The sequence below is a fragment of the Moschus berezovskii genome, chromosome 18 (assembly GCF_049115385.1).
Source record: "Moschus berezovskii isolate FMDL1 chromosome 18, NW_MosBer_1.0, whole genome shotgun sequence".
Classification (NCBI taxonomy): Eukaryota; Metazoa; Chordata; class Mammalia; order Artiodactyla; family Moschidae; genus Moschus; species Moschus berezovskii.
Genome location: NC_142477.1, coordinates 48396982 through 48413318, shown reverse-complemented (window position 1 = coordinate 48413318; position 16337 = coordinate 48396982). Strand labels below are relative to the sequence as shown.

Here is a 16337-nt window from a genome sequence, read left to right as displayed (position 1 = left end):
CTTTCAAGTGGATGTTTTGTTTTTAACCAAGTTCCATAAAAAATACTTTTGGATCTGACTGATTTTTAACTGAATCTATGGATTATTTTGGGGGGAGAATTAGTATTTTTATAATACTCTGTTGTCACCTGTGATTTAGATCTCATTTGACTTGGAGTATCTATTTAGTTAAATTTTTCCATACACATATATACACACACTTAAAATTTGTACATAGATATACAACATGACTATACACACAGACACACACACACACACACACACATGTTGCTACAGTCAAGCTAATTAACATGTCATCTTCTCACATCGTTATCATTTTGTGTGTGTGAAGAATGCACTCGAAATCTACTGTCTTAGCATATTTCCAGTGTTCAATACAGAATTATTAATTATAGTCTTTATGCCTGTACATTAGGCATAAATTCTTAGACTCTGTAGTCTCACTCATTCTATGTAACTGCAACCTCATACACACCCTTTGATTGCCCCACCCCCAGCCCTCTTCTCTCTCTGATAACACCAGCATTCTGCTTTCTGCTTGTTTAAATTCAACTTTCTTTTCAGATTCCACATATTAGTGAAGGGGCTTCCCTCATAGCTCAGTTGGTAAAGAATTTGCCTTCAATGCAGGAGACCCAGGTTCGATTCCTGGGTTGGGAAGATCTGTTGGAGAAGGGGCAGGTTACCCTCTCCGGTATTCTTGGGCTTCCCTGGTGGCTTAGCAGGTAAAGAATCTGCTTTCAGTGCAGGAGACCTGGGTTTGATCCCTGGGTTGGGAAGATTCCTTGGAGAAGGGAAAGGCTACCCACTCTAGTATTCTGGCCTGGAGAATTCCATGGACTATACTTTTCACTTTCACACATTGGAGAAGGAAATGGCAACCCACTCCAGCGTTCTTGCCTGGAGAATCCCAGGGACGGGGGAGCCTGGTGGGCTTCTGTCTATGGGGTCACACAGAGTCGGACACGACTGAAGTGACTTAGCAGTAGCAGCAGCATACAGTCCATGGGGTTGCAAAGAGTCGGAGATGACTGAGCTACTTTCACTTTCATATTAGTGAAATCATACAGTATTTTTCTTTCTCTCACTGGGTTATTTCACTTAGCATAACGTCCTTAATATATTTACCTCTTTTTAATAAAAGTTTCTATTTTTAAAGCATGTTTGGAAACACTGTCCTATGTGCAAAATTTTCATTGGCTTTTTCCATTTGTTTCTTTTTCTTAAATGCAAGAACAAAGTAGATTTTTATTTCACATGATGTGATTCCTAAGTGAACCCATCCATTAAGGTCTAACTGTTGTCATTTTTCTTAAGGTTACAAATGGCTTCAAGGTCCACATACTTTTTTTCCCTTCCAGTTTTATTGAGATATCATTGACATATAGCACTGTTTAAGCTGTACATCATAATATGACTTATATACATCATGAAATTATTACCATATAAGTTTAGTGAATATCCAGCATCCTATGTAGATAAAAAAAATTAAAAGAGAGTTCCCTAGTAGCCTAGTGGTTAGAATTCCAGGCTTTCATTTCTGGGACCCAGATTCAATCCCAGGTTAGAGAACTGAGATCCTGCAAGCCATATGGTATGAGCAAAAAATGAAAAAATTTCATTATGATGAGAACTGTTAGGCTTTACTTTCTTAACAACTTTCATATATAACATACAGCAGGTGTTAATCATATTTATCCTGTTGTACAGGATAACAGGCCTTTTTGTTGTTATTGAGTTGCTAAGTTGTGTCCAACTCTTTGCCACCCCATGGACTGCAACACACCAGGCTTCCCTGTTGTTTACTGTCTCCCAGAGTTTGCTCAAACTCATGTTCATTGAGTCGATGATGCCATCCAACCATCTTGGATGCCATCTCATCTTCTGTCATCCCCTTCTCCTCTTGCCCTCAATCTTTCCTTGCATGAGAGTCTTTTCCAGTGAGTCTGCTCTTCGCATTAAATGGCCAGAGTATTGGAGCTTCAGCTCTAGCATCAGTCCTTCCAATGAATATTCAGGGTTGATTTTCTTTAGAATTGAATGGTTTGATCTCCTTGCTGTCCCAAGGACTTTCAAGAGTCTTCTGCAACACCTCAATTCAAAAGCATTAATTGTTCGGTGCTCAGTGTTTTTTATGGTCCAGCTCTCACATCTGTACATGAATTGGAAAAGTCATAGTTTTGACTATATGAACTTTGTTGGCAAAGTAATGTCTCTGCTTTTTAATATGCTGTCTACTTTTGCCACCTCATGCGACGAGTTGACTCACTGGAAAAGACTCTGATGCTGGGAGGGATTGGGGGCGGGAGGAGAAGGGAACAACAGAGAATGAGATGGCTGGATGGCATCACCGACTCGATGGACATGAGTTTGAGTGAACTCCGGGAGTTGGTGATGGACAGGGAGGCCTGGTGTGCTGTGATTCATGGGGTCGCGGAGAGTCGGACACGACTGAGCGACTGAACTGAACTGATGTTTGCCATAGCTTTTTTCCCAAGGACAAGTGTCTTTTAATTTTATGGCTTCAGTCACTATTTGCAGTGATTTTGGAGCCCAAGAAAATGAAATCTGTCACTATTTCCACTTTTCCCATCTATTTGCTGTGATGTGATGTGACCAGTTTCTGTAATCTTAGTTTTTGAATGTTGAGTTTCAAACCTGCTTTTTCAGTCTCCTCTTTCACCCTCATAAAGAGGCTCTTTAGTTCTTGTTCACTTTCTGCTATTAGAATGGTATCATCTGCCTATCTGAGGTTGTTGATAATTCTCCTGGAAATCTTGATTCCAGCTTGTGATTCATCCAACCCAGCATTTTGCATGATGTACTCTGCATTTACATTAAATAAGCTGGGTGACAATACATAGCCTTGACATACTCCTCTACCCACTAAGTCATTCATGTTATTGCAAAATGGCAAGATTTCATTATTTTTTTATGACTAATATTCCCCTGGTGTGTGTGTGTGTGTGTATACATTACATCTTATCAGTCATCTCTTATTGAGCACTTACGTTGCTTCCATATCTTGGCTATTGTAAATAATGCTGCAGTGGCTATAGAGGTTCATATGTTTTTTAGAATTAATGCTTCTGTTTTTTTAAATAAATACCCAGGAATGGAGTTTCTGGATTGTATGGTGTTTCTATATTTAATTTTTTGAGAAACCTCCATAGTGTTTTCCATGATGGGTGCACCAATCCACATTTCTACCAGTGGTGCACAGGGTTCCCTTTTTTCCACATTCTTATCAGTACTTGCTATTTGTTGTCTTTTGGGTAGTAGCCATTTTGATAGGTATGATATCTCACTGTGCTTTTGATGTGCATCTCTCTTTATGATTAGTGATGCTGAGCATCTCTTCATGTGCATGTTGACCATCTGTATGCCTTCTTTGGAAAATTTTCTATTCAGGTCCTTTGCCAATTTTTTTTGCAATTTCTTTTTTTTTTTGAAAAAGGTTCACATACATTTAAAATTTTAAGACTGTATTGGGACAGAGGTAAATTACTCTATGAATTAAAGAACATTCTTTTTAAAAATATAATTCAGAAACTGAGCAAATGAGTATGGTCTGAGAAATGTAGATGTCACGGATGCTTTTATAACACAGTAAAACAGCAGAAATGCATTGCACTGGTGGAGTTTTGGGGAAGTTGTCCATTGAGTTAAATAGGCAGACTAGTGTTTTGCTAACCAAAAATATTTTCATGTTAGAGATAAAACTTTTTACATGTTTTCAGTCCTTGTAATTTCCTCACGGGAAGGAAATCAGGCTGCAGAAACACTGCTGCTGCTGCTGCTGCTGCTAAGTCACTTCAGTCATGTCCGACTCTGTGTGACCCCATGACGGAAGCCCACCATGCTCCCCCATCCCTGGGATTCTCCAGGCAAGAACACCGGAGTGGGTTGCCATTTCCTTCTCCAATGTGGGAAAGTGAAAAGTGAAAGTGAAGTCGCTCAGTCGTGTCTGACCCTTAGCGACCCCACGGACTGCAGCCCACCAGGCTCCTCCATCCATGGGATTTCCTAGGCAATAGTACTGGAGTGGCTTGCCATTGCCTTCTCCGGCAGAAACACTAGCATATATAAAAAGCAGAGAAATAACAGTTAGGGCTTGGAGAGTGACTTGGCAAGAAGAGAGGCTACACTGCGGATTTAATGGAAGCATTTAGTTGAAAGTATAAATATTTAAAATATGTTGATAAAAGTAAAAAATTTTTTCTTTTTCATTTATTTTATATCTGTATGAGGTGATGGATGTGCCTTAAACTTTTATGGTAATCATTTCATAATGTACATAAATCAGAACATTATGCTATAAACTTATTATAGTGTTATATGACAATTATGTCTCAAACTGGAGGAGAAAAGAATTTTTAATTAAAAATGTTAATCACATCATTCATCTAGTAACACACTGCTGTATTGCTTTGTTGTTTAGTTGCTCAGTTGTGTCCGACTCTTTGCAACCCCACGGACTGCAGCATGCCAGGCTTCCCTGTCCTTCACTATCTCCTGGAGTTTGCTCAAACTCATGTCCATTGAGTCAATGATGCTATCCAATCATTTCGTCCTCTGTCACTCTCTTCTCCTCCTACCTTCAGTCTTTCTCATCAGTAGGGTCTTTCCCAGTGACTTGGCTCTTCCCTTCAGGTGGCCAAAGTTTTGGAGCTTCAACTTCAGCATCAGTCCTTTCAATGAATATTGAGGGTTGATTTCTTTAAGGATTGACTGGTTTGATCCTTACTGTCCAAGGGACTCTCAAGAGTCTTCTCCAGCACCACAATTCAAAAGCATCAATTCTTCGGTGCTCAGCCTTCTTTATGGTCCAGTTCTCACATCTGTACACGACTACTGGAAAAAACCATAGCTTTGACTGTATGGACCTTTGTTGGCAAAGTGATGTCTCTGCTTTTTAATACACTGTCTAGGTTTGACATAGCTTTTCTTCTGAGGAGCAAGCAGAAGAAATATATTACTGTGTTATAAATTTGTTTCATCTTCTAGTAATGTTTTCTTTCATTTAAAATCTTGGTTCAGTAGTTTGAAAGTGTTGAAGTTATTTCCATTGTCATGAGCATATCACATCTTTGAGAGCTGGGATTACTATTTATTGGTTATGAGAATCTGGACTTAGCCACATGTAAGTTTGAGATTCTCTGCTGTTATTATCTTTATGATTGATTTTGGGCAAATAGTCAACCTCTGCATGCTTTAGCTTCCTCATCCATGAAATAGTGAGAAAATAATGGTACTTAACACTGTAGAACTGCTGTGAAGATTAAATGATATCATTCTGTTCCGTTTCGTTCGTTCAGTCATGTCCGACTCTTTGCGACCCCGTGGACTGTAGCCTACCAGGCTTCTCCATCCATGGGATTCTCCAGGCAAGAATACTGGAGTGGGTTACCATCTCCTTCTCCAGGGGATCTTCCCGACCCAGGGATCAAACCCGGGTCTCCTGCATTAGAGGCAGACGCTTTAACCTCTGAGCCACCATTAGGAACTTTTAGCAACATACATGATAACTTTGTTATAACCCCTAGTGAGATAAATGGTGAGAGGAAAGAAGTGGGTAATTATTCAGCAATTACTATGTTATATGACTACTACTTTTCTCATGATAGCTCATTTAATCCTTTCTCCTGCCTCATAAAATATATATTGTCCCATTTTATAAATGGGGAAATTGAAGTGTCCAATATACTTTGTTTTGCCCTCCCCCTACAAGAGCCCCTGACATCAGGCCGCTCTCTTGTGAAATGGGGGAATGATTCATATTCTAACTTCCTGCTATGTTGGGAGGCTCCAGTTAACCACATCATCAAGAAGAGCATGGTGTCCTGGAACCACCTTCTGGAACATAAATATCTCTACACTGCTTCCTGCTAGGAGCGATAATGCACTCCATCTCCCTGCCAGTTCTCCCCAGGAAAGTTTGTCATCAGCCTTATGAGGGGCCAGAGATATAATGCAAGAGTCAGATAGCCTTTTCTGGGTTCTCTGACCTTGAACATCTCTTGCCCTGCAGCAAGGCCTGGCTCTCCTCGCTCTGAACAGGGGAACCTTGCAGGAGTTAAGACTTGGGCTGAGCAGCATTCAGCAGGAATAAACTCAACTCAGACCTGGGAAAGAGATTCACAGATGTCTACAAAGACTTTATCCCTAAAGCAGAGTTTTGTCAGATATGAAGGGTGTTTTGGAGATTTGAGTGATGGTCCATCTATCTACCACATGTCCTAGACATTTTGACCTCCTGAGACTTTCTTTACAAACTAAGCTTTCCTTTCAAAAATGAAGGAGGGGAATAAAGCAAACCAGTTCAGTCTTCTGAGGAGCCATGCAGTGACTGCTGCAAAGGCTGTGACTGCTATGAGCAGAGACTACAGAGATGCAGACCCCTCCATATGTGTGGCATTGTGTAGTGTTTGTCCTGTGACTGCCTTGTTTCACATGATGTGGTGTCCATGGGCATGGTATCCTTGGAGTTCATCAGTGTTGTTATATATTGTTGCTGAATGAATTACCTTCTTTTAAAAGGCTGAGTGATGTTTCACTGTTTGTGTATACCCCATTGTTCATCATTGATGGATGGATGGGGTGTTTCTGTATCTTGGCTGTTGTGATATGAGGTATCCAAAATAGTCAAATTCAGAGGAGCAATGGCTTTCCTGGTGGCTCAGATGGTGAAGAATCCACTTGTAATGCAGGAGACCCAGGTTTGAACCCTAAGTTGAGAAGATCCCCTGGAGAAGAGAATGGCTACCCACCTCAGTATTCTTGCCTGGAGAATTCCATGGACAGAGGAGCATGGTGGGCTTTAGTCCATGGGATCACAAAGAGTCAGACACAAGTGAGTGACTGACACTTTCGTGGAAGCAAAGAATATAGTGGTAGTTGCCAGGGGCTAGTGGGAGGGGGAAATGGGGAGGTATTAGTCAAACGTACTAAGTTTCAGTTATGCAAGATGAGTAAGTTCTACTCTACAACAGTGTGCCTACAGATAAGATGGTAGGTCTCAGGGTAAGTGTTCCTTCTATGGTTAAAAGAAAAGGAATACCCCCCGTTTCTTTTGGCAGATGAAAGGTATCTAATCAGAGCAGATAAATAATCCAAGTTTTGCTTTAGAAGGACAACTTTGTTGTTATAGGAAACAAGTAGAAGAGGAATTGTAGTCAAGAGAAGTTAGGGAGTCATTTTTCTGGGCCTGGTGAAAGATAATGAAAGTGTAGGCGGGGGAGCCCTGGACCCTCTTAGGGGGGTCCCTGACTGGGTCTGAAAATTAAACTGAAAAAATAGATTAATAGGAGAAAAGCATGAATATTAATTTAATAGAAGTTTTATGTGACACACATCTTTCATAAGGAAATGAAGACCCAAGGAAACAGTTAAATCTGCGTATTTTTATGCTAGGCTTGATGAAAAGTGGACAGTTGTAGGAGAATATGATAGAGAGTATGAGATACATGTAATAAACTGGGAGAAATTTAGAAAATCCCATTGTTAGAATTCTTCTATGTGTCCCTTTGTCTTTGGAGATAAAGATGTTCCTTTCCCCCAGGTATAGAGAGGGCGCCTCTGCATCAGGGTTTTATGAGCTGTTTCCGAAGAGGTGGGCAAGGGGAATGTCACTGACCTTCCTGCTTCTGTTGTTTTCACAAACTCCTTCAGCTTAAGATAGTTAGTGTACCAAGGTGCCATAGTTTGGGGGTAGTGTGTTCTCAATCCCATCAAAGCCCCACAGTAAGGGGGGTTAGAGACAACGGGGCAAATCTGACATTTCAGAGATAAAAATCAACTGAATTCTACTGGATGTGATTTTCTTAGGAGTCAGGAGAAGAGAAGGCTAATGCATCTCCCTTGGCCCTTTTGAGTTTGAAGAACATCTGTGATATTGAGATTTAGATGCTCAGTAGGCAGCTGGAGCTGTGGGCCTGGAGATCAAGAAGAAAGTCTTGAATGGAGCCAACAGTTTTACAAATAAAGGATATTAGAAATAATAGTTGAGTACAAAATGGGAAGGTCAAATTGAAAAGTAAAAAGACTAGAGAGCAAAGTCTCAAGGGAGACCAACATTTAGGGGTAGTTGGAAGAATTAATGTACATATTAATTAATGTACACATTTTCACAATGTTAGGATCGTGAAACAGAAGCAAAGTTAAGGGAAGTTAGGGTTTCCCAGGTGGCTCAGTGGTAAAGAAACCTCCTGCCAATGCGGGAGATACAGGAGACACTGGTTCAATCCCTGGGTCAGGAAGATCCCATGGAGAAGGAAATGGCAACTCATTCCAGTATTCTTGCCTGGAGAATCCCATGGACAGAGGAGCCGGGTGGGCTACAGACCGTGAGGTCCCAAAGAGTTGGACATGACTTAGTGACTGAGCACACAAAGGGAATTTTGAGGAGTGGGGCTTCCCTGGTGGTTCAGATGGTAAAGAATCCGCCTGCAATGTGGGAGACTTGGTTTCGATCCCTGAGTTGGGAAGATCCCATGGAGGAGGGCATGGCAATCCACTCCAGTATTCTTGCTTGGAGAATCCGCATGGACAGAGGAGGCTGGTGAGCTACAGTCCATAGGGTTGCAAAGAGTTGGACATAACTGAGCGACTAAGCACATAGAGGTAGTCTCTGGCAACATCTGATATTTCGAAGACATCAGATAAAACATGAGCTCGGAAAAGAAGTCATCAGGTTAAATAGGCCATTTTAACCCAAGAGAAAACACTTTCTGTAATGTGGTAAGATAGAATATTCTATATTGAAATGACAGAGACTCTTAGGAGGAAGTTGATTTCTTTGACAGACAGGACTAAGATTTATGGCTGTCCTAGAGTGAGGAAAATTTACAGAAAACAGAAGCTCAGGACCAAATACAGCAGATCTAGAAACATTTTCTCCTGTTATTAGTACCTAGTATAATTTGTGCATGTATACATGCTGAAACGTATAAATCCCTTCAGTTTTACCTCATATTTTTTTCTCCTGTATAATTGGATTTTGTTAAGGTCTTTCTATACTTAGGAGTTTTGTTTTGCTTTTTGGGGCATAAAATTCAATTCAGCAGTTTTGGAATCACATGGGTAGTTATTTCAAGCATGTGCTCGCTCACAAAGCACTTCACACTAGCTGTACTTCACTGTTTGCAAAACTTTGCACCTAGCCATTGTTAAGGAAGCATTTTTGTAAAGTTTTAAATGTAATTAAGAGTGATGTTTTGCTGTTTAAAATTCAATTTTTTTCTTTCTACATTTGGCTCTGCATTATGCTTTTAATGATACTTATACTATTGAACATGAGGTGGAAAAATGTGTTTCTATAAAGCAATGTCCTCTCCCAAACCCAGCCCTTCCCTTCCCAGTAGAAGTAAGCATCACTGTTCTGATTTCTGTAGTCTCTTCCGTGCTTTTTAAAATTGTTTTATCACTTAGGTATACTTCCCTAAATATTATAATTTATTTTACTTTTTAAAAAATGCATGTTTTAAAATGTTTTCCTCTTCTCTGTATTTCTCAAAAGCTAGTAATTGGATTGAGAAACTTCGTTTTAGGGCTCCCTTCCACTTTACTATTTTTTTTTGGACAAACTTAATTCTTAGGTAATGCGGTGTTCCTCCTCAGCAGACACACAATTCTGTTTTTGAGATGATTGCAGTGGTTGATGCAAAATGCCTGTTCCTATGATTTCTACATTTATTTGTTGGAATTCTGTAAAGAGAAAGTTATCCTTCTTTATTATTGGGTTACCAGTGGTACAATTAGTATAGAAAGAGCAGTGTGCCTACTTGATTTTTTTTTATTTACCACTGTTCAAAATTTTAATAAGTTGGCTCTACGTATCTCCCTAAAGTTATATATATATATATATATATATATATATATATGAATAAATGTTTACATCTTCCTATTTATATATAGATATATCACCTAATGGCTTTGTACTGATATTTCAAATTCAGTGAAAATTCAGAACTGCAGGATGTTTATTTAAATTCTTCTGTCTCACAACTGCATCTTTATCTCATTCCTACAAGTTCTTAAGGATTTAAAAAAACTGGGAATGAGAGAATTAGTATATCACACAAAGTATATTCACAAAACATTCTTGTAGTAGCTACCAATAACATGATTAGTAAAAGGAGTTAAAACAGTCACTCCTCTCTGTCCCCACTAGTTTTTGCTTTTACAGTTGTACTGTTTCTACCCTGTCAAGAGCATATGGCACTTCTTCAAATAGAACTCTTCCCCCTGTATCCTTGTCAGCTAGCAAGAGTTTGAGTAGATTAAGATCTTTGAGTTAGGCTTTTGTGATTCTATTACTGTTGCAACAAACCTTTTTTTTTCAGCTATGCCTATGAAAGAAAATAATAAAGGGAACCAAATCTGTGTTGACAGAGGAATAATGCTTCAAAGGAATGTTACATTAGGTAACTGTAGATGTAGCACTATTGTTGATTATTTAAACTTTTTATATGTTGAATTTTCCGTAAATGTAACTTTTACATCTTTTTATGTTTGCTTTATTTTGTGGCTAGTAGAACACTCCAATATGCCAGTAGAAAAAAATATCACTTTAGAAAGACCTTCTAATGTAGAACTCACATGCCAATTCACAACATCTGGAGATTTGAATTCAGTAAATGTGACTTGGAAAAAAGGTGATAAACTGCTTGAGGATAATTATGTCGTCAATACAACGGGAAGTATCCTGTATACCCAATATAGGTAAGTATACAAAATTTTAACCTGTATGGCTAGATGAAATCAGTTAAATTCTAGAATGCTGACTGAGCATTCTTTCCTTTGCTGTCACTTGAATGTTATGCTAATACTCTAATTTGCACATTTACAGAATTGTTTCTTTTTTAAAATTTTGGTTAATGGCTGAGTCTTTTCATTTTCATTAAGAAGCATTTTTGAGAACTAAGCCTGTATTACTAACATAAATTATCTTTAGGGTTGCCGTCATTAACAGCAAACAAATGGGAAGCTATTCTTGTTTCTTTGGCGAGAAAAAGCAACAAAAGGGCACATTTAATTTGAAAGGTCAGTACTAATCATTTATAGAGTAATAACTTTAAGTAATCTAGCATTATATTTATAGAATTCTGAATCCTCAAATTTTAAAATGATTATTACAATACTAAGAAAGTCGTCATATGCTTCTGTGGAATTATAAGTGGTGATGTTGAAAATGGAGTTTCCCAGTGCCTTCCCAGTTGAAAATACAGGTTTTAGTTTGAAAGACCAGTTTAGAGTTTAGCTCTCTAAATTCAGAGCTTTCATAATATTCTTCTGGGTGTCTGAGTTATTGCAGTCCTAATCTGTGAGATTATGCTTTTGGTGTTCTGTATCAGTGGCTCTAGGACTTGAGATTTTAGGGACCTATAAAATTTAAAAATAATATGGGGATGCACAAAGGTTGTCTGCTTTTGATTTAATCAGATAAGGTCAAACCCTAGAATGTAATCCACAGCTCTCCCCCATGGGGAGGAAAAAAAAAGTCAAAGTATATTACTCTTACCACCATTAAACCAAAACTTTAAAGGTCTTAATCTCATGATATAGACTAGTTGTTCAAATTGGGTAATTATCTTCACAAAAAAATCATATTTTATGATATTAACAGCTTAGTGAATGTCACTATCCCTGATGGTAATTGGGAAATGCAATCTGTTGCCATGTTTTGGGCTTTGTTTCATGTTAATTTCCCAGGGCACAGAAGAGATTGTTTTTTTACGTTTCCTAAAGATTGTGAAATCTGGCTAGCTGCTCTGACAAAATATACTGTCCCCAGAGTCCCATCAATGCAGGATGGCCTGCTCCATCATTGCCATGATTTCTGATCGTTCCCTCATTGATGCCTCCCTGTAGTCCCTCTGCACACAGACTTATTTCCTTCAGGTGGTTTTGTATATGTTCCGACTGGATAAATACAATAAATCCTATATTTATGCAGTTTGGTCTTTGCAAAGGCAGAATCTGTTATCATCTTTTGATTATTTTGATCATGGATGTTCTCTTTTAACCATCTTTCCTCCATTTGCCTAATTTAACCTAGTGAATGTTAGATACTTCATATAAATTTCCTTCCCTTATTTCTTTTCTTCCCTTCTCTTTTCCTTTTCCTTTCTTTCCCCAGTCTTTTTTTCTGCCCCCTGCAACCATTCTAATGAGCTAACAGATACTAAACATGTGGACACACACAACCCTAGTAAACAATTTATTGTGTCTCCTTTAAATGCATAAAGAAAGGCTAGAGGTCCTGAGGAAATGCCTATCAAATCTTGAGGCTCAAAGTGCCTCCAGGAGATTCAACTTTAAAAATTGCTTTTTCTCTTCTTCTAAATAGCACTGTTTTCTAGAAGTATGTACTGTCATGCCTGTTCAAAGTTTAAATATTAAATTAATTTTTTCTTATTAGCACTCATAATAAATTACTTACGTTACTACTTGGAACTGATCATTCTGGCCTCTAATGTGAAGAGAAGCATTTTCATTTTCAATGGACCATGTTTTGGGGACTTCCCTGGTGGCTCAGACAGGAAATAATATGCCTGCAATGCAGAAGACCTTGGTTTGATTCCTGGGTTGGGAAGATCCCCTGGAGAAGAGAATGGCTTCCCACTCCAGTATTCTTGCCTGGAGAATTCCATGCACAGAGGAGCCTGGTAGGCTACAATCCATGGGGTGGCAAAGAGTCAGACACGACTGAGTGACTAACACTTTAACACTAATAAATTAATGCCAGTCTTAAAGAAGGCCTCTTGATTTGTATCTATTTTAAGTAACTAGGTTGATGCTGGCTGGTGTTAGAAGCACCTACACAAGGTCTAGGTTTGAAATCAAGTGCTTGAGGAATACAGATATTTACTTTTTTGCTCTTGGTAGTTTTCTTGAAACAGTTTATTTTCAGTTTATTAGTTTTAAATGCCCACTTAACAGTGTAACTTTTAAGTGTGTCCTATATCTTAAAGATTTTATATATTTAATAATTTGGGCCCTTCCAGATTCTTGTTGGTAGACTAATTCTGTTTATTTAAGGTGACTATTAAACTTGGAGGAATTATTTCGAGTACAGTTTAACGGCATTTGTAGAATAATTCATATTATAGTTATTTAATTAGATCTTTTAAGATTTCTAGACACTTTCACTTTTCACTTTCACACATTGGAGAAGGAAATGGCAACCCACTCCAGTATTCTTGCCTGGAGAATCCCGGGGACGGGGGAGCCTGGTGGGCTTTCCGTCTATGGGGTCACACAGAGTCAGACACGACTGAAGTGACTTAGCAGCAGCAGCAGCAGCAGACTAGTGTATATTTTTACAAATATCCTGTATTACTGTTTTTCCATGTGGATTACTTATGACTTTTCTTAAGAAAGGTTATCTTTCCAATTGAGTGTAGATGAAGAGCCCATTTTATCCTCTAATTGAGCACCCCCCGCCCAAATTCTGCTGTTGACTACACGCGTCAACGAGAGTGCATGTGCCCGAGACCTCCAAGCAGTTTATCAGCAAAGTCCCTCTTTCTCCTTTTATGGGAATTGGTTGATTTATTACTGTGGCTTTCAGTCAATAAGTTGTGTCCAACTCATTGTGACCCCACAGACTGCAGCACACCAGGCTCCTTGGTCCTCCATTGTCTCCTGGAGTTTGGTCAAATTCATGTACATTGATTTGGTGATGCCATCTCACCATCTCATCCTCTGCTTCTTCCATCTCCTCTTGCCTTCAGTCTTTCTAAGCATCACGGTCTTTTCCAATTAAAATTAGTAATTCTGCTAAGGCCCACTTGACTTCAGACTCCAGGATGTCAGGCTTTAGGTGAGTGACTACACCATCATGGTTATCTGGGTTATTAAGACCTTATCTGTATAGTTCTTTTGTGTATTCCTGCCACCTGTTCTTAATCTCTTTTGCTTCTGTTAGGTTCTTACAGTCTCTGTCCTCTATCATGCCCAGCCTTGCATGAAATGTTCCCTTGAGATCTCCAATGCTCTTGAAGAGAGATCTCCCATCTTTCCCCTTCTGTTGTTTTCCTGTTTCTTTGCATTGTTCATTTAAGAAAGCCTTCCTGTTTTTCCTTGCTATTCTTTGGAACTCTGCATTCAGATGGATATATCTTTCACTTTTCTCCTTTACCTTTCACTTCTCTTCTTTTCTCAGCTATTTGTCAGGCCTCGTCAGACAGCCATTTTGCCTTTTTGCATTTCTTTTTCTTTGGGGTGGTTTTGGTCACTGCTTCCTGTAGAGTGTCCTCCATCCATAGTTCTTCAGGCTGTCTGTCTACCAGATATAATCCTTTGAAACTATTTGTCACCTCCACTGTATAGTCATTGGGATTTGCTTTAGCTCATCCCTGAATGGCGTAGTGGTTTTCCCTACTGTCTTCAATTTAAGCCTGAATTTTGCCAATAAGGAGCTCATGATCTGAGACACAGTCAGCTCCAGGTCTTGTTTTTACTAACTCTGTAGAGCTTCTTCATCTTTGACTATACTACAAGATTGTAAAAAACCTGACCATCCCTGATTAGTGTGTTGTGAAAAAAAAGCCTGCTGACTTTGTGTGTTTGTCTGTTGGTGACAGTACAGGGAGAAAGCAAAGGTCACACCTGAAGCTTGCAACTGCTAGTATGTCAGTGATTACCTTTCACCAAGAAAGAGCAGTGGTGGTCTACCATGTTTTTCAATAGAAGGTGACATATTCTAAAGTAGATACTGAAAATTTCCATAATAACAATCAGTGTTAAAATCTCTTAGTACCAAGATACAGAAATTTTGTTGCAAAGAATAAGTAATAGGACAAAGAGCTTCTTAGAAGACATAGTGAGATTTTGATAGTACCAAGCGCTATGAAACCTGTCTTTTCCCAGCCATCTGTCCTCACCTGGGATCATCCAACAAGTCAAAGTAGGGAAGAACAGAATAACAGAAACAGTTGGAACTTCAGCTTCAAAGTGTATTGATAGAAGTCTATAGTGTATTAATAGAATGCTAGTTAGCTGGCTTTGACTACATGGGACAATCTTTTTCTAGTTCAATAACATCTAAACATCCTTGAGCCAAAAGTGACACAGGCTGATGTTTTCTAGTCCACAAATATGCAAATAGAAATCTCTTTAAAACTCCATAGGGCTTTCACTTCCACTAAGTAGTTCCTAGACCTTACCTACCTTCCTTAAATTTACTATCTTAAAACTTGAATTCTTTCAACCCAAAGAGTGTGTGTCCTACTTTATCCAGAGTTCCATAAAGTCAACAGGATACGTCAGAATGCTCTCACACTGTCCTTCTATTCGTAAATATTTCTAAACATAAGCAGAAACCCAGAACCAACTGTTACCTCTGGAGAAGTTTGAACAAATTAGTGTTCCCTGAGTATAGTGCCTTTTCTAATTTGGACGCACATCAGTCTTATCAGCCAAAGAAAGCATACCAGAGCAGTGATTAATGTCATTTGGCTTTCAGTTTAGGGTATCATCAAGGAAACAGAAGAGATGCAAAGAATACAGAACGTGCACTTTGTTTCCCTGTGGTATCCCTCAGTTACTGTCAGTTATCTGAAGTTAATATTTAACTGGGATGCTTTCATAGCATACCCATGTGTTCCTCACCCAAACCTCATAAAATACCCAGGATTTTCTTGAAAAGCACCCTTCAGCGGCCAGTTGTGCCTCCCAAGCCTGTGCCTCTTAGAGGCTTACTGCAGACCAACATATCTTCTTCCGTCTCAAATGTTACCTGTCTTCCACTTTTGATTCTTAGCTTGTGGGTGAATTTCAATATTTTGATCATATTTCAACACACATTCTCCTGCTGAAGCACAGCCTGATTAATTTCCAAAAAAGAAGCATGCTGAAATTGAGAAGCAGGATAGGTGTCTGGGAGATCCACAAGCTGGGAAAGCAGAAACTGCCCTTAACTGGTGCTCAACCAAACCAGTTTCAGTCTATCTTCAAAGCAGTGCTTGTTTTAAGGTGAGCCTAGCCTGGCTGTAGAAATAACTGTATCAGAGCTGCACTATGAAAAAGTAGTGCCAAATATGTACATGTCGTACCTCTCCACGTAGAACTCAAGAAGGGTGGCTCTGTTCCATCTGAGGTTTGGAAACTTGTGGCTTCAGAAAAGAATCCCTTTGTTAGCCAAACTCAAAGCTCTGCTTAATCTACAGGTCTTTAGTTTCTTAGTCACTCAGTCTTGTCTGATTCTTTGCGATTCCATGGACTGTAGCCTGCCAGGTTCCTCTCCATCGGATTTTCCAGGCAGCAATACTGGAGTGGGTTGCCATTTTCTTCTCCAAGGAATCTTCCCGACCTAGGGATTGAACCCATGTCTT

The 16337-nt window shown here is 39.2% G+C and overlaps 1 protein-coding gene across 4 annotated transcripts in view; it reads left to right on the top strand.

The window, feature by feature from the left end:
* EMB (embigin) overlaps window positions 1-16337 on the top strand; it is a 64301-nt gene that overhangs the window by 25456 nt on the left and 22508 nt on the right. The window contains exons 4-6 of one of the 4 annotated variants that reach the window (XM_055422077.2): window positions 10344-10424; window positions 10533-10722; window positions 10955-11043. In XM_055422077.2, coding sequence (XP_055278052.2) covers window positions 10344-10424; window positions 10533-10722; window positions 10955-11043 — 360 coding nt within the window. The remainder of the gene's footprint in view (window positions 1-10343; window positions 10425-10532; window positions 10723-10954; window positions 11044-16337) is intronic. The other 3 variants (XM_055422078.2, XM_055422079.2, XM_055422080.2) reach the window with 3 other exon arrangements.